The sequence below is a fragment of the Leopardus geoffroyi genome, chromosome A2 (assembly GCF_018350155.1).
Source record: "Leopardus geoffroyi isolate Oge1 chromosome A2, O.geoffroyi_Oge1_pat1.0, whole genome shotgun sequence".
NCBI lineage: Eukaryota > Metazoa > Chordata > Mammalia > Carnivora > Felidae > Leopardus > Leopardus geoffroyi.
The window spans coordinates 61,546,116-61,563,779 of record NC_059331.1 but is presented as its reverse complement, the minus strand read 5'-3'; the positions used below and the strand labels follow the sequence as shown (position 1 = coordinate 61,563,779).

General features: G+C 50.0%; 1 protein-coding gene across 6 annotated transcripts; it reads left to right on the top strand.

Annotated features, from left to right (window-relative positions):
• The first annotated feature begins 9,853 nt into the window (after positions 1 to 9,853).
• Positions 9,854 to 17,662, top strand: POLD2 (DNA polymerase delta 2, accessory subunit). 6 transcript variants are annotated; one of them, XM_045494132.1, is made up of 11 exons: positions 9,854 to 10,016; positions 11,543 to 11,815; positions 14,405 to 14,526; positions 14,703 to 14,826; positions 15,107 to 15,221; positions 15,379 to 15,577; positions 15,783 to 15,863; positions 16,026 to 16,183; positions 16,403 to 16,530; positions 16,957 to 17,058; positions 17,420 to 17,662. In XM_045494132.1, exons 2-11 carry the CDS (start codon positions 11,596 to 11,598, stop codon positions 17,578 to 17,580), a joined length of 1,410 nt encoding a protein of 469 aa, XP_045350088.1. In that variant the 5' UTR covers positions 9,854 to 10,016; positions 11,543 to 11,595; the 3' UTR covers positions 17,581 to 17,662. The 6 variants fall into 6 exon arrangements, with proteins under 6 accessions (XP_045350088.1, XP_045350089.1, XP_045350091.1 ...); XM_045494133.1 differs by having other exon boundaries at positions 9,857 to 10,243; XM_045494135.1 differs by having other exon boundaries at positions 9,859 to 10,263.
• Positions 17,663 to 17,664: the final 2 nt, after the last annotated feature.

Here is a 17,664-nt window from a genome sequence, read left to right as displayed (position 1 = left end):
GACAGAGCACAAGCAGGGTCTGGAGCATAGAGGAAAGAGAGAATCCCAAGCAGGCTCTGCACTGTCAGTGCAGAACCCAATGTGGGGCTTGATCTCATGAACCATGAGATCTTGAATCATGAGATCATGACCTAAGCTGAAATCCAGTCGGAGGCTTAACCAACTGAGCCACCCAGGTGTCCCAAGATTTTATTTTTTAAGTAATCTTCACACCCAGTGTGAGGCTCTAACTCAAAACCCCAAGATCAAAAGTCACTCAGCCAGGTGCCCCAGTAATGTTTCTACATATTATTGGAATTAAGCTAGTATAACTCTGAATGTGATTCTGATAGTTAAGATGGATAGGGTAAACCCTAGAGCAACCACTAAAAAACACAATCAAAAACATAGTCTAGAAAAAATGAATGAAATTACAGTGCTATCTCAGAAAATCATCACTCTGTGCAAAAGAAAGCAGTAAAGGAGGAAGAGAGGAAAAAGACACAATGCAGACAATAGTAAAAAGTAAAATGGCAGAAGTAAATCCAACTATATCAATAACATTGAATATGAATGGAATAAGTCACCCAATCTGCTTTTTAAAACAGATTATCGGACTGGATTTGAAAAAAAAAAATGATTCAACTGTATGTTCTGTATAGGAGATACTTTAGGTTCAAAGACACAAATAGACTGAAAGTATTAGGATGAAAAAAATACCCTGCAGTGACTAGACGCAGGGTAGACAAAACAGACCTTAAAGAGAAAATGTTACTAGAGGTAAAGGGTAATCAGGAAGATACAACAAATGCAAACATACATGCATCTAATAAAAGAGCACCAAAATGCATGAAGCAAAAACTGACAGAAAGAGAAATAGACAAATCAATGATAACAGTTGGAGACTTCAGTACCCACTTTCAAGAATGGATAGAAAAACTAAGCAGAAGATCAATAAGGGAATAGAATCAACCAACATTATAAACCAACCAGACCAAATAGACACCTATAGAACACGCCAACAAACAACAAAATATGCATTCTTGCAGGATACACAGGGAATGTTTTTCAGGATAGGGCATACTACATACTACATCACAAAAGAAATATCAATTGATTTAAAGGGATAAAATAATACAAAGTATGTACTCTAATCACAATGAAATGAAATTAGAAGTGAATAATGGGGAGATTTTAGAAGCTCATAAATACATAGAAATTAAACAACACTCTTCTGTGTAGCCAGTGGGTCAAAGAAAAAAGCAAGAAGTAAATCAGAAAATATTTTAAGCTAAAAGAAAAGGAATTCACAATATATCAAAACATACACAATGCAGCCAAAGCAGTCCTTAGAGAGAAATTTACTGCTGTAAATGTCAACATTAAAAAGAAAATCTCAAATCAACAAGCTAACCTTCCAATTTAAGATCATGGAAAAAGAAGAGCAAAATAAACCTGAAGCAAGGAGAAGAATGACAATAATGAAGATCAGAACAGAAATTAATGAAATAGATAATAGAAAAAAATAGAGAAAAATCAATGAAACCAATGCTGTTTGTTTCAAAAGATCAACAAAAGTGATAAACTTTTAGCTAAATTAACTAAAACAAAAGGAAGAGGCTTAAATTACTAGAATCAGAAATGAAAGTAAGGACGCTACTACCAACTGTACAAAAATAAAAAGGATTTTAAAGTAATAGTATGAAAAAGTGTACACCAAAATTTTAGTCATTTAGGTGAAATGGACAAATCCCTAGAAAGACATGAATTACCAAAACTGACTTAAGAAATGGATTGTCTGAACTGACGTATTAGCTAGTGTAGAGACTGAATCAGTAATCAAAAAACAATCCACAAAAAGCCAAATGCTTCACCACTGAATTTTACCAAACATCCAAAGAAATTTAATACCGATCCTTCAAAGACTTTTCCAAAAATAAAAGGGAAGAGAACACTTCACATCTCATTTGAGGCCAGTAGTACCCTGATACCAAAACTATACGAAGACATCACAAGAAAATAAAACAACAAATATCTCTTATAAAGAGGAATGCAAAACTCTTCAAGGAAACACTAGCAAACAGAATCCAGCAACATATAAAAAGAATTATACATCATGTCTGAGTGGGACCATTAAAATAAAAAAAGTCTGCTCTGTGACAGATACTGTCAAGAGAATGAAAAGACAAGCCACAATAATGGGAGAAAATACTTGCAAAAGGTATCTGATAAAAGGCTGTTATCCAAAATATACAAAGAATTTTTAAAACTAAAAATAAGAAAACAATCCAATTTAAAAATGGGCCAGAGGCGTAGCAATTTCTTACTTGACACATCCCCAAAGGCAAGGGAATTAAAAGCAAAAATGAACTACTGGGACCTCATGAAGATAAAAAGCTTTTGCACAGCAAAGGAAACAACCAACAAAACTAAAAGGCAACCAATGGAATGGGAAAAGATATTCGCAAATGACATATCGGACAAAGGGCTAGTATCCAAAATCTATAAAGAGCTCACCAAACTCCATACCTGAAAAACAAATAACCCAGTGAAGAAATGGGCAGAAAACATGAATAGACATTTCTCTAAAGAAGACATCCGGATGGCCAACAGGCACATGAAAAGATGCTCAACGTCGCTCCTCATCAGGGAAATACAAATCAAAACCACACTCAGATATCACCTCACGCCAGTCAGAGTGGCCAAAATGAACAAATCAGGAGACTATAGATGCTGGAGAGGATGTGGAGAAATGGGAACCCTCTTGCACTGTTGGTGGGAATGCAAATTGGTGCAGCCACTCTGGAAAACAGTGTGGAGATTCCTCAAAACATTAAAAATAGACCTACCCTAAGACCCAGCAATAGCACTGCTAGGAATTTACCCAAGGGATACGGGAGTACTGATGCATAGGGACACTTGTACCCCAATGTTTATAGCAGCACTCTCAACAATAGCCACATTATGGAAAGAGCCTAAATGTCCATCAACTGATGAATGGATAAAGAAATTGTGGTTTATATACACAATGGAGTACTATGTGGCAATGAGAAAGAATGAAATATGGCCCTTTGTAGCAACATGGATGGAACTGGAGAGTGTTATGCTAAGTGAAATAAACCATACAGAGAAAGACAGATACCATATGGTTTCACTCTTATGTGGATCCTGAGAAACTTAACAGAAACCCATGGGGGAGGGGAAGGAAAAAAAAAACAACAACAAGAGGTTAGACTGGAAGAGAGCCAAAACATAAGAGACTCTTAAAAGCTGAGAACAAACTGAGGGTTGATGGGGGGTGGGAGGGTGGGGAGGGTGGGTGATGGGTATTGAGGAGAGCACCTTTTGGGATGAGCACTGGGTGTTGTATGGAAACCAATTTGACAATAAACTTCATATATTGAAAAAAATAAATAATGAAAAATAAAACTATTAAGAGTTACAAAAGGGGGCCACAAAGCATTAAACCCCTAGCATGGGCACTTAAAAAAAAAATGGGCCAGAGATTTTGACACCTCACCAGAAAAGATATACTGATGGCAAATAAGCATGTGAGATGTTCCACAACGTTTCATCAGGGAAATGCAAATTATAACAATGATACCACTACACCCCTATTAAAATGGCTAAAATCTGGAACGCTGACAACACCCAGTGCTGGTGAGGATGTGGAGCAACATTGCTGGTGGGAATGCAAAATGAAGCTGCCATTGTGGAATGTAGTTTGGCAATTTACTACCATGTTAAATACTCTTATCATACATTCCAGCAATTATGCTCCTAGGTATTCACCAAAGAAGTTGAAAACTCACATACACACAGAAACCTGTACACAGATGTTTATAGCTGCTTTACTCATAATTCCCCAAATGGAGAGGCCACCAAGATGTACTCCAGTAGGTAGATGAATAAATGAACTGTGGTCCATCCAGACAGTGGAATATCATTCAGTGCTAAAAAGAAATGAACTGTCAAACCATGAAGACCTGGAGGAAATTGAAATATGCATCATTAAGTGAAAAAAGCCAGTCTGAAGATGCTGCATACTTTGATTCCAACTCTGTGATGTTCTGGAAAGCATACAACTATGGAGACAGTAAAAACAAAAAACAAAAAACAAAAAACAAACCAGCGATTGGTTAGGGTGAAGGGAATGGATGACTGGTAGGACACAGAGGATTTTTAGGGAAGTGTCTGTACAAATCTATAGTGGTAGGTACATGTCATGATACATTTGTCCAAACCCATGGAATATACGACACTGAGAGTGAGCCTGGATGTCCACTCTGGACTCTGGGTGACAATGATGTGTCAGTGCAGGTTCATCAGTTGTAGCCAATGTTCCATCTGGTGGGGATGTTGACAATGGGAGAGGATAATCATGGGTGGGGGCAGGGGGCACTTGGGAAATCCCTGTACCTTTCACTTAACTTTGCTGGGAATCTAAAGCTGCCCTAAAAATAAAGTCTGTGTTTAAAATGTACAATAACTGAAGTGAAAAATTCACTAGAAGTGTTCAAAAGTAGGCTTGAGCAAACCTGAAGACAGGATGGTTGAAATCATCAAGACTGAGAAACAAAGAATGAACAATGAAGAAGTGTGAACAGAGCCTGATGGCCTGTGGGACATGGTCAAGTTGACCAACGCACACATTGTGAGAGATCCAAAAGAGAGACAGAGAGGGGCAGAGAGACTATTTGAAGAAATAATGCCCCCAAACTCCCCACATTTGACTAAAGACATGAATACAAACATCCAAGAAGCTCAACAAACTCCAAGTAGGAAACATTCAGAGAGCCACACAGAGACACATTACAGTCAAGCTGCTGAAAGTGAAAGACAAAGAGAAAATCTTAAAAGCAGCAAGAGAGACAGAAGTGATTCATCACATGCAAGGGTGTCCTCAAAAAGAATGTCAGCAGATTTCTCATCAGAAACCTTGGAGGCCAGAAGGCAGTAGGTTGATAGATTCATGCACTAAAAGAAAAAAAAAAACAAAACCTGTCAGTTGAGAATCCTATATCTGGAAAACTGTCCTTCACAAATGAGGGGGAAATGAAGAAATTCCCAGATAAGCAAAAGCTGAGAGAGTTCATCACACGAGACCTGTCCTACAGGAGACACTCAAGGAAGTCCTGCAGGCAGAGATGAAAAGACTCTAGGCAGTAACTCAAAGCCAAATGAAGAAGTAAATTTCCGGTATAGATAAATACATGGACAATTATAAAAGCTAGTGTGAAATAACAAGATGTACATGTCGGGTTCTGCCTCTGTCTGCTGATAGAGCTCCTAAAACTCTTGTAATTTCCTAAGTAATGAGAGCACTGGGCACATCTTTCTTTTTAATATTCAGTCTCTGGTGCCAGTTCCTGACGCAGAGCTCTTAAATCTCATGGGATTTCCTGGGTGAAAGGAATGTCTTTTGCTCTAATGGGTGATTCTGAGTGGGCTCCTGGATGGCTTTAGGAGGGCTGCTCACCAGAAACATGAAGCCACGACTAAGAGCTTGGAGTGCTCAGCCTTGCCCCGCAAATCCTCTGGGAAGCAGAGAGGGGCTGGACAGTGAGCCAATGACTGATCTTGACGACATGATAAAGTCCCTACAGTACAGGGTTCCCAGAGCTCCAGGGAACATCCATATTCCAGGAAGGTGACACAGTCCGGCTTCACAGAGGCAGGGGCTCTTATGCTCATGATCCCTTCTGACATCACTCTGTATATCCCTTCATTTGGCTTTTCATCAGTCTCCCTTGCCATATCCTTTTATATAATAAAATGGTAAATATAAGTGTTTCCCTGAGGTCTATGAGCCATTATAGCAAATTATTCAACCCAAAGTTCAGGGTTGTGAGAAGCCTGATTTATAACCCACTGGTCAGAAGTGTAAGTTACACCTTGAACTTGAGATTGGCATCTGAAGTGGGGACAGTCTTGTGGGTGTGAGCCCTTACTCGTGGGATCTGATAGTAACTCCAGGAAGACGATGTCAGAATTGAAGTGAACTAGAGGAGACTCAGCTGGCATCACAGAGAATTGCTTAACGTGTGGAAAACCCACACATCTTATGTCAGAAGTACTGTGAGTGTGTGCTGAAAGAGAAAGCACAGAGGAGCGTGTCTTTCCAACTCAGCTAGTGTTATGGTAATATTGCTTTGTAACTCCATCAACTGGTTCATAAATCCACCAAGTGGGATTTATTTCTGAAATGTAAGAATGGTTAGACGTACCACAATGGATCACTGTAACAGACTGCATTAACAGAGATTTTCTTAACTGATGCAGAAAAAGTACTTGACAAAATTTAACATCCTTTCATGATAAGAAAAAAAAAACCCACTCAACAAACTAAGAATAGAAGGAAAGTACCTTAGGTAATAAAATACAGATACGAAAAACCCACAGCTAAAATCAAACTCAATTATAAACGACTTAAAGCTTTTCCTCTAAAATCAAGAAGAAGAAGTGGTACCTGAGTAGCTCAGTCGGTTAAGTGTCCGACTTTGGATCAGGTCATGATCTCGCAGTTCATGGGTTTGAGCCCCACGTGGGGCTCCATGCTGCCGGTGCAGAGCCTGCTTGGGATTCTCTCTCCCCCTCTCTCTCTGCGCCCCCCCTCAAACTTTCTCTCTCAAATAAACTTAAAAAATAATAAAAAAGATAAAAATAAAAACCATTTACATAGTATCAAAAGAACAAAACACTTAGGAATTAGCATAACCAAGAATGTGACACACTTGTACACTGGACACTAAAATACATTGCTGAAAACAGCCAAGGACATACTCTCTTAGCCTTAGCACCATCTTCTTGGAAACCTCTGCATCATGAAAGCCAAGTGGAGGAAGAAGCGAATGTGCAGGCTTAAGTGTAAAAGATGAGGCAGGGGTACCTGGGTAGCCCCATCAGTTGGGTATCTGCCTCTTGATTTCTTCAGCTCAGGTCATGACTTCACGGTTTGTGGGTTAGAGCCCCACATCGGGCTCTGCACTGGCAGCATGGAGCCTGCTTGGGATTCTGTGTCTCCCTCTCTCTGCCCCTCCCCCACTTGCTCTCTATCTCAAAACTAAACATTAAGAAAGAAAGAAAGAAAGAAAGAAAGAAAGAAAGAAAGAAAGAAAGAAAAAGATGAGGCAGAGGTCCAAGTAAACCACTAGCTTGTGCACCCACAGAAGCCGCAGGAGCAGAAACAAGGAAAGCCAGAGGCCAGGGATGCTGTTACGAATTGTTGGACTGCATGCCTACTTTCTAGAACTTGATTCAATGGCTCTAGAACATCCATCATCATCTGATTGCAATGACACAGCACAAGCCTTGCTCATACCAAAACAGTCCCTTTTAGTCCTTTGCCCTGGACCTGTGACTTTCAGGACTAACTCTGTTTCCACTTGTGGCTGAATATAACATGTGTACAACAAATCATCTCTTCTGCTGTCTTAGCTGAAAAAAAAACAAGACAAACTAAAGACATAACTGGAAAGACATTCCATGTTCATGTATTAGAAGATTTCGTATTGTTAAAGTGTATTACTCAAAGTGATCTACAGATTAAATGCAATCTCTATCAAAACCCCAATGATATTTTTTGCAGAAATGGAAAAACCCTTTCTGAGATCCATATGGAATCTCAAGGGACCCCAAATAGCCAAACAATCCTGAAAAAGAACACAGTGGGAGGACTCACACTCTCTGATTTCAAAGCCTACAACAAAGCTACAATAATCAAAACAGTGTGGTACTGGCATAAAGACAGACAGATAGACCAGTGAAATAGCCCAGAAATAAACCTTTGCATGTGTGGTCAAATGATTTTTGACAAGGATGCCAAGACCATTCAATGAGAAAAGGACAGTGTTTTCAACACATGGCATTGGGAAAACTGGATATGTACATGCAAAAAGTGAAGTTGAACCCTTACCTAAAATCATATATAAAAATTAATCCTACACAGATCAAAGACGTAAGCCTAAGAGCTACAACTATAAAACTCTTAGAAGAAACCATAGGGGAAAAGCTTCATAACACTGGATTTGGCAATGACTTCTTGGCTATGACACCAAAGGCACAGGTTATAAAAAAAATAACAGAGTGCATACACTCAGTGTCACTAATCATTAGGGAAATGCAAATAAAAACCACACTGAGATTCAACCTCATACCCATTAGGATGGCTACCATCAAAAAACCAGAGGGGCACCTGTGTGGCTCAGCCGGTTAGGCGACCAACTTCAGCTCAGGTCATGAATTCGAAGTTCATGGCTTCAAGCCCCACATCGGGCTCTGTGCTGACAGCTCAGAGCCTGGAGCCTGCTTCTGATTCTGTGTGTCCCTCTCTCTCTGCCTCTAAAAAAGGCTCATGCTCTGTCTCTCTCTGTCTCTAAAAAAAGATAAACATTTAAAAAATTAAAAAAAAAAAAGGAGTTCGTGTTAAAAAACCAGAAAAGAACAAGTGTTGGCCAGGATGTGGAGAAACTGAAAAACCTTGTGTACTGTAGGTGGGAATGCACAGTGGTGCAACAGCTGTGGAAAACTGTGTGTGTGTGTAGGGGGAGGTCCTCAAAAAACTAAACATGGAAGGGGCGCCTGGGTGGTTCAGTTGGTTAAGCGACGACTTCAGCTCAGGTCATGATCTCACAGCTTGTGAGTTTGGGCCCTGAGTCGGGCTCTGTGCTGACAGCTTGGAGCCTGAAGCCTGCTTTAAGATTCTTTGTCTCCCTCTCTCTCTGCCCCTCCCTCACTGATGCTTTGTTTCTCTCTTAAAAAAAAAAAAAAAAAAAAATTAAACATAGAATTACCATTTGCTCCAGCAATTGCACTTGTAGGTAAGCAGCATTATTCATGGTAGTCACAAGATGAAAACGAGCCAAATGTCAATTGACGAACTGAATGGATGCACAAAAGGTGGTTTGTACCCACAAAGTATTATTGGCCCATAAAAAAGAAGGAGATTCTGACACGTTACAATATGGAGGTATCTTGAAGATGTACCCCTTAAATACATGATAAGCCAGATACAAAGAGACAAATATTTATGATTCCACTTGTATGAGGTACCCTAGAAGAGGCTCATTCATAGAGACAGACAGCAAATTGGAATTAATAGAGATGGGGGGAGGGAGTGGGGGATTACTGTGTTACGGGGACAGAGATTCAGTTTGGGATAATGAAACGGATCCAGAGATGGGTGGTGGTGATGGCTGCACAACACTGTGAATATATTTAATGCCCCTGAGCTAGACACTTCACAGAGGGTGAAAAGGTATTTTTCCAGAATAAAAAACTGCACATAAAAACACGCGAGTGCACATCACAGAAGACCCTTCCCCTGCACCGCAGGCGCAACCACCCAACCCCGGCTTTCCGGGGACACTCTATCGGGCTCTGAGGGGCCCACTCCCAAAGGCGCAGCTTCTGTCGAGCCTTCAGCTCCCTGAGGCCTTTTATGTATCTACACATTTAAGAACATCTTTGGTTTCACGTCCAAAGAGCCCTAAGAGGAGAGAACAAATCGGGGTTCGTTTTCTGTCGCAAAGTAAGAACTTAGCAATTGCCAGCCGTGGTCCAGCTGCCACGTGGCATCGGTGGGCCGCAGGTCTGCGCCCGAGCTCGGGGCAACAAGGAGCACAATTCTCCAAACGTTTCACGGATGCTGCACAAACGCGTCCCCACCGTCGGGAGCCCGCCCCACCCCCCACGACCGACGGCACCAGCCCTGGGCCCCCGCCGCCTTCCCCGGGCTGTGACAGCATGCGATGCAGCAGCAAGTGTGAGAGGGACCTCCTGCAGCCGGAGCTCTGGGGTGTCACCCGCCCTCACGACCCCCGTTGTCCTGGAGACCGGACCGGCACCGGAAGCGGCGCGCAGGGAATGACGCTCAGTGCGTGCGACCCGCCCCGCGGCTGCGCGTGCGAAGGAGGGAGCGAGCTCCGCGGCCAGGGCGCCCTGGTTCCGGGCATCGGTGCCGTGCGGGGGAGAGCACCCCGCAGCGGGCGCGGCGCCGGGACAGCCGAGGGCGGGTGCAGGATGAAGGAGAGTTCAGTGTACGCTGGGCCACGGCCTGTCCGCTTCCCTAACACTAACCCTAGCCCGAAGCGCTCCTCCTCTGTCCCGGACCGCAGTCCCCAGCTCTGCTCTCCGCCCGCGGACCTCAGGCACAGGCCTCGGGACACTCGAACGCTCGGGTCTCGCAGCACCCATCGGCCCGCGTAGTCCGGGAAACACGGGGCGCGACCAGAGGCGGGGCGCTCGCGGATTGGCAGGCCCCACGGTGATGGACGGAACGGGCGGGTTGGTGATTGGTAGAGGCGTCAGGGGCGGGGCGCGCGAGCCCAGGGAGGTGGGCGGGCCCCGAGGTGATAGACGGAGCGGGCAGCTTGGTGATTGGCTGGAGGCAGCACGCGGAGAGGGGCGGGGTAGTGCGCGCGGATTGGCGGGAGGTGGCCGGCAGCGCGCGGCTTGGTGAGTGAGGTCCCGCGTCCCCCGGCCCGCGTGGCGGCGGCGGCGGGGCCGGGGTTCCGAGTCCGCGCGTGTCGGAGGCTGGGCGGCTTCTCTCAGGGTCCCTGCTGCATTCGACAAGCTGAAGTTAGAGCGCGGGCCAGGACTTCTTCCAGGGCTGCGGCCCCGCTCAGCTCGTTTGGGCCGGAAGTCAGTCCGATTCCGCCCCGGCCCAGAGCCGTGCGGTACAAGCAGGGTACGGGCACCTAGCGGCTGCCCTGAAACCATGCACGAAAAAGGAGGGACCGAAGGCCATCCCATGTGCACTGTCCGACGGTTTGCACCGGGCTCGTGGTTCAGAGCGCGGCTCGGTGCGGCCCGAGCTGCTGCCCGAGCTGCTGAGGCGGGATTGGGGCTCCGTGAGGTTTGGGCGTCCACGGGAGGCGGGGTCGGGGCTGCGTTCGGTTTGGGCGGCCACCGGGAGGCGGGGTCGGGGCTCAGTAAACAGTAAAATGGGAGAAATAGAAGTGCCAAGGGACGGTTGCAGTTGGGAGAGGGTGAAGCGTTAGCAAAGACAGGGAGAGCAGGGTATGGGGAGCCAGCGAGTCTGCACCTGTAGGCAGTGGAGGGAGAAGAGCTGGGGCAGATGTCAGTAGAGACTTGGGGTTTTAGTCACTGAAACGGAGGGCCTTTTGAGCAAAGGAGTGACTGATTAATATTTTGTTTTGTTTAAAATAGGCTTATTATTTTATGGTAGACTTATATGATAATGAGACTGCCCTCATGCCCTGAGATGGGGCAGGTGCGGGGGAGCAAGATGGGGGTGGATGGCAGGTAGAATTGGGACGCCCGCTAGTTGTCTAGGTGGAGGTGCGAGGCCAGCCGTGGATACCTGGGGCAGGTCTGGAGAGCTCTGGGTGGGAGAAGCATTTCCTAGCTCTCCTTTCTGGATGAGGATTCCAAGGCACACTTTGGTATCCAGCACAGCTGACTTCCAGGTGCCATCCTGAACCATGTGTGGGGAGAGCCGCAGCTCTCCCCTCCTCTCCCAGTTCCCATGGGTGCAGTGGAGACACACCAGGAAAGCCATGGAGTGGGCAGGGGTTGCAGGGACACGTCTGTGTGTTCACAGTGACTGACTCCTCCTCGGCGTGAGCACCAGGTCTGGACGCATCCAGCGCAGCCATGTTCTCTGAGCAGGCTGCCCAGAGGGCCCATACTCTGCTCTCCCCGCCGTCAGCCAGCAATGCCACCTTCGCCCGCGTGCCTGTGTCCACGTACACCAACTCCTCGCAGCCCTTCCGGCTGGGGGAGCGCAGCTTCAGCCGGCAGTATGCCCACATTTATGCCACCCGCCTCATCCAAATGAGGCCCTTCCTGGTGAGCCGGGCCAAACAGCACTGGGGTAAGTGATGAATTCGGGGAAGTGCTTCCTCCCCACCAGTCCAGAGGGTCCCTGGAGTTTTCAGAAATGTCATATGAGGGACCCGGTAGAGCTGGAACCTTCTTCAATTTATCCCACTTCTCAGTTATCTTGGGAATGTAAACCTCTTTGTGCCTCAGTTTCTTCTTCAGGTAGTCATGAGGATTAGCTTAGGAATTGCTAGGTTTAGAGTGAGGTTTAGTTCCGAGGCTGGGTGAGATGGGGCTGAGCTCTGGCGTAGCCGTGATGATTTCACTGGTGTAAGCGTACGTTTTTCCTTTTCTTGAGTTCAGATTGTGTGTCCATGCTGTGGCTAGCAAGGGGCTCAGTGTGGCAGGCCAGCCACCAGGCACTGGGAGCCAGGGTGTCCATGAAGACACCCACCGCCTCTCTAGGGGGCTTCCTGTGTGCTCGCTGATGTCTGTCTGTCTGTCTGCTTCTCCTCTGCACCTTCCGTGTTGGTTGGGCATGAGTCTCCTGTCCCTGGGGCTCTCCTGTCTTTCCTAATCAAGGGGCCTGGGCAAGGCACATCTTTTCTTTTTTCCCCACTTCTTCTGTGCTCTCTCCTGCAGGACTCCCACCTTTGACTTTTGCTGCCTCACTCCATTCTTCTGTTTATAAGAGTGGCTTTCCATGTAGTTTTCAACTCCTCTGTTACGTTGTTAAACTGGAATGTTCATAGGTGGGACCGTGTCTTACTCATTTTCCTTGCCCCCAGCACTGGACTCGGTGGTGCCAGCTCTGGCTGCACACTGGAAGCAGCAGGAAGGCTGTGGGACAGAGGCGCCTGTCCCATCCCACCCCACTGAGCCGACGGCATCGCCTCTGGTTTCATTATAGGCACGAGAACTAGACCATCACACCTGCCAGGGATGTTTTCTGTTGTCTCTGTTGCAGGCACGAGTGCTGTCACCTTTCCTCTCTTCACATGATGAGGGGCTCCTTCCTCTGGCTCCCAGTGGCCTTTTCCTCGCTTCCCTTGCAGCTTCCTCCATTCTCCTCGGTTTCTGTGTCACTGCTATCATTCTGGTACCACACCTGTCTTGCAGTCACCATTCCTGCTAACAAAGCTGCCCAGTGACAGAAAACAGCTGTCTTACTCTGCCCACAGATGGGTCAGTAGTTCAGACAGCGGCCATGGTGAATGGGGCCTTGGCTGGGGTTGAAGCTGGCTTCTCCCAGAATGCGTCCCTGCGCGTGGATTCCGCGTGTCGCCAGGCTTTCCGACCAGACTTCAGCCTGTCCCGGGACTTGTCTGTCTCTCTTGAGCTTCCCGACCACGCTGAACCCCTTCTCAGTGTTGGCATCGCCTCTGCCTGGCACGCTCTTTCCCCGTCTTCCCTCGTGACCTCAGCTTACTGTCCTGTGCTTTGAGAGGCCACAGCAGCCCTCAGGGCTTTCTTGTTCCCTTTGCCTTGGCTCCTGCTGGTTTGGAAGCTTGCGGAGGGTGAGGACAGGCCTTGGTGTTCACTCTTGGTGCTGGTGCCTGGCCCGATGCCCACACGCTGTCCATCTGGACAGCTGTCCTGCCCTCGACACAGGGCTGTGTGGCTCTACCAGGTGCTCAGCTGCGCACGTTGGGCCCCAGCTGTGTACCCTTGGACGCGTCACTCAATCTCCCTGTGCCTCCGTTTCCTCAGCTGTGTGTCGAGGCAGTAACATCTACTCCGGCGTGTTGTCAGCGTGGAGAAGTTCCACTCGCTGCTCGGCATGGTCCCCCCAGGGCTGAGCGAGGGCCCTGCAGACAGGCTTTGGGGGTGTGTTTCCATGCCATTTCTGTCTGGTGCTGGCGCTCTCCTCTTGTTTTGAACTACCCACCTCCACTCCCTGGGATGTAGATCTGTGGAATGTTCTTGGTTACTCCAGGGCAGAAGGGGCTCAGGAAGAGGTTGGTCCAGCATACACAGGACCCCATCTGGTCCGGACAGCACTTCCCCAGGCTCAGGGTCTCTCCTGACAAACCCACAGGCCTCCTGGGACTTGCATTCCCTCTCTCCTGCCTGCGAGTCTGGCCGACTGCGCCTCTCTGATGTTTTTAGGGCAGGGCTGCGCAGAGAGTTGGCATGCTTCCTCCTCAGAGCCAGTGTCACAGTTAGGTATAAATGACGTAAGACTGTTGGTTCCCTATTGCTTTTTTGCTGCAGCAGATGACAAAGCCACAAACTGAGCAGCTTAGGACAACAGAAATGTGATCTCAGTTCTGGAGGCCAGGAGTGTGACATCAGATGTTGGCAGGGTCGCGCCCTCCGGAGGCTCTTAGGGAGGACCCTTCCTTGCCTCTTCCAGTCCCTGGTGGCTGCCTGGGCCTCCCAGTCTCTGCCTCTGTCTTCATGGTGCCTCCTCTGCACGTCTGCCTTTCTTATAAGGACACGGGATCCAGGGACCTAACCATATCCCGGATCCTTCTGTCCCGGGGCCGAGTCTACTAGTTTTGGGGGTCCTTGCCCCCGAAGGTCTCTTTCTCCTCCAGAGCCCAGGCCCGTGGGCTGCACGGCTCCGTGAGGCCTGTTGCAGTGCCCCAGGGTGGGCTGGGAGGGCTGCCTGGTCTGAGCACATGCCTGTCACACTCAGGTGCTGGAGTCCAAATAAAGAAGCTGTGTGAGCTACAGCCCGGGGAGAAGTGCTGTGTGGTGGGGACCCTGTTCAAGGCCATGCCGCTCCAGCCATCCATCCTGCGGGAGATCAGCGAAGAGGTGAGCCAGCTGGCTGACGCATGCCTCCCCTGGGCCACGTCCTGTGGGTGCCCGTGGGACCTCCCGCCATGGTCCCAGGGAATCGGGGGTCGGGGTCACTGTGCCATCTCACTTGTGGGGCGCAGGAGCCTTGGTGGCCTCCAGCCCCAAAACTACCTCCCGTCTCCGAATTCTAGCACAACCTACTCCCCCAGCCCCCACGGAGCAAATACATCCATCCGGACGACGAGCTGGTCTTGGAAGATGAACTGCAGCGCATCAAACTGGAAGGCACCATTGATGTGTGCAAGCTGGTCACAGGTAGGGGCAGGAGGGGTGGCCTGTGCACACAGGTGCTGGCACATCCCTGCCTCCCTGGAGTGCTGGGTTCAGGGTCAGACAGTGGGTGAGGCCTGAGGGGGGCGCCAGTGTTCCTGCCTCCACCCAGAGGCCGTGACCCGGGGAAGCACACTCGGTCCCAAGTCCTAGATGATCATTTGCCAGCGCGGCACAGGAGAACTGGACGGTTTTGCGTTGTGAGTGACTGGAAGGAAGCAGTTCTTGGGCTTCCCTCCTGGAGGCTAACAGCACTGCTCTGCAGGGACGGTCCTGGCCGTGCTCGGCTCCGTGAGAGACACTGGGAAGTTTCTGGTGGAGGACCACTGCTTTGCAGAGCTTGCTCCTCAGGAGCCCGCACCCTGCCTTGACACAGACAGGTGAGGAGCAGGTGCACAGGGGCCCGGCCGGTGGTCCCGGGAAATCACAGGTGCCGGGCTGCATGTCCCCTGCTCACCCGTGATGGCGGCCAGGGTGGGTGCAGAGCGGGGACACCTGCCGTTTGGGCACCCACGAGGACCCCGACTTCTCCCGCAGGTTTGTGCTGCTGGTGTCTGGCCTGGGCCTGGGTGGAGGTGGGGGCGAGAGCCTGCTGGGCACCCAGCTGCTGGTGGATGTGGTGACCGGGCAGCTGGGGGACGAGGGGGAGCAGTGCAGTGCCGCGCACGTGTCCCGGGTCATCCTGGCCGGGAACCTCCTGAGCCACAACACCCAGAGCAGAGACTCCATCAACAAGGTACAGTGCCTGCCTGCCTGCATTCAAGCTCCTCTTTCCCCCGGGAGAGTCGGGGTCCAGGGCCTCACATGTCTGGTGGGACGTGCCCTGCGGTGATGCCAGGACCTCTGCTCGGGGCCCACTCTGAGGGCAGGGGAGCCCGTGGTGCAGACCCTAACCACACCCGGCAGCAGGGGCCTCACAGCCTGTTGACTCGTATCCCCAGGCCAAGTACTTAACCAAGAAAACCCAGGCAGCCAGCGTGGAGGCCGTCAAGATGCTGGATGAGATCCTCCTGCAGCTGAGTGTGAGTGAGCTGGGGGCCAGCTGGGTGATGACATTGGGGTCTCTGAGGCTGCAGCTGGGCACCGGAAGGCGGGCCGGGGGAGGGGTGGGTGAGATCTGGAGGGGCCACATATGGAGGGCGCCGGGCCTTACAAAGCTCCCCTGACCCTCCCTATGCCTTCAGGCCTCCGTACCCGTGGATGTGATGCCGGGAGAATTTGACCCAACCAACTACACGCTCCCCCAGCAGCCCCTGCACCCCTGCATGTTCCCGCTGGCCACTGCCTACTCCACCCTCCAGCTGGTCACCAACCCCTACCAGGCCACCATTGATGGAGTCAGGTAGCCACTTGGGGCCACACCCCAGCTGAGCACCGGCCTCTTGCCTCGGTGACACTGGGAGGGGAGGGTTGGGTCCAGGGCTGCAGTTGGCCGGGACCTAGTGTCTTTGTCAAAGTTGGCCTAGGACAGCAGCCGTGAGAATGCAGGGGGAGCTCTGGGCCCTGTGGGGGTACAGCTGCTGGCCCCCAGGGTGGGGATCAGCTGAGCCTTGCCTTGCAGATTCCTAGGGACATCAGGACAGAATGTTAGCGACATTTTCCGGTACAGCAGCATGGAGGACCACCTGGAGATACTGGAGTGGACGCTGCGCATCCGTCACATCAGCCCCACAGCCCCTGACACGCTAGGTAATGGGGTCAAGGGCCAAGAGGGTCCCAATGGGGGGGCCTGTGTGCTTGGAGGGTGGGCGTCATTTGTACCCAGCAATCCTGCCTTGACCTATCTAAGGAAAAGTCCAGATGCTTGGCCCTCATTCCGGAAGGTACTCTGGAGCTTTCCCTCAGGGCTGAAGGCCACGGGGAGCATATCAGGAGTTTGGGTTGGTCAGAGCCTCGCACGCTGCCACAGGGCCGCCCAGGAGGGTGAAGGTGGCGGGCACGTTCACCTGTCCCCAGGCTCATGTGGCGATGTCTGGACCCTAGCAGGCAGGGCTGCTACCAGCATAGCCTGAGTGTGTGTGAGCGGGTGGGCTGTGGTGCTCGGTGAGGAGGACCCCACCCCGGCTGTGTGCGGTGCCGAGCCCAGAAGCCGCAACCACTGTGGGCCTTCCCCAGGTTGCTACCCCTTCTACAAGACAGACCCGTTCATCTTTCCCGAGTGTCCTCATGTCTACTTTTGTGGGAACACCCCCAGCTTTGGCTCTAAAATCTTCCGAGGTAAGTCCTTTCTTCTGGGGGCCTCAGGCCTGGGCTGTCATGAGAGGGCAGGGCTCACAGAAAAGGCCGCACTGGAGTCCCCAGGCCCCGTGGGGTTAGGCAGCCTGCCTGGTGGCCCGCTGGCTGAGTGGGGGCTGAAACGGCCCACACGTGTGCAGTGGTGTTCACGCTCACCCCAGTCAGCATAGCTTTAGCTTCTGACCGTCCTGCGGTCTTGGGCCCTTGCATCTGGCCAGAAGGAGCTTCCGAGGCCAGCACTCCCATGGTGCTGATGGGGAACTCCTATTTGCTTCTGGTGACTTCCCTCAGAGGCCAGGCCCACCCAGAACCTGAGGGGGCGCCTGTGTGGCTTCTCTGCTAGGCCCAGAGGACCAGAGGGTGCTGCTGGTGGCTGTCCCTGACTTCAGCAGCACGCAGACCGCCTGTCTCGTGAATCTGCGCAGCCTGGCCTGCCAGCCCATCAGCTTCTCAGGCTTTGGAGCTGAGGAGGAGGACCTGGGGGGCCTGGGTCTGGACCCCTGACTCACAGAGACCCCGGCCACCCTTTCCCCACAGTGTTGGCACCACAGCAGGGGGTGCTTTGTAATAAAAGCCTGACCTTGTGCT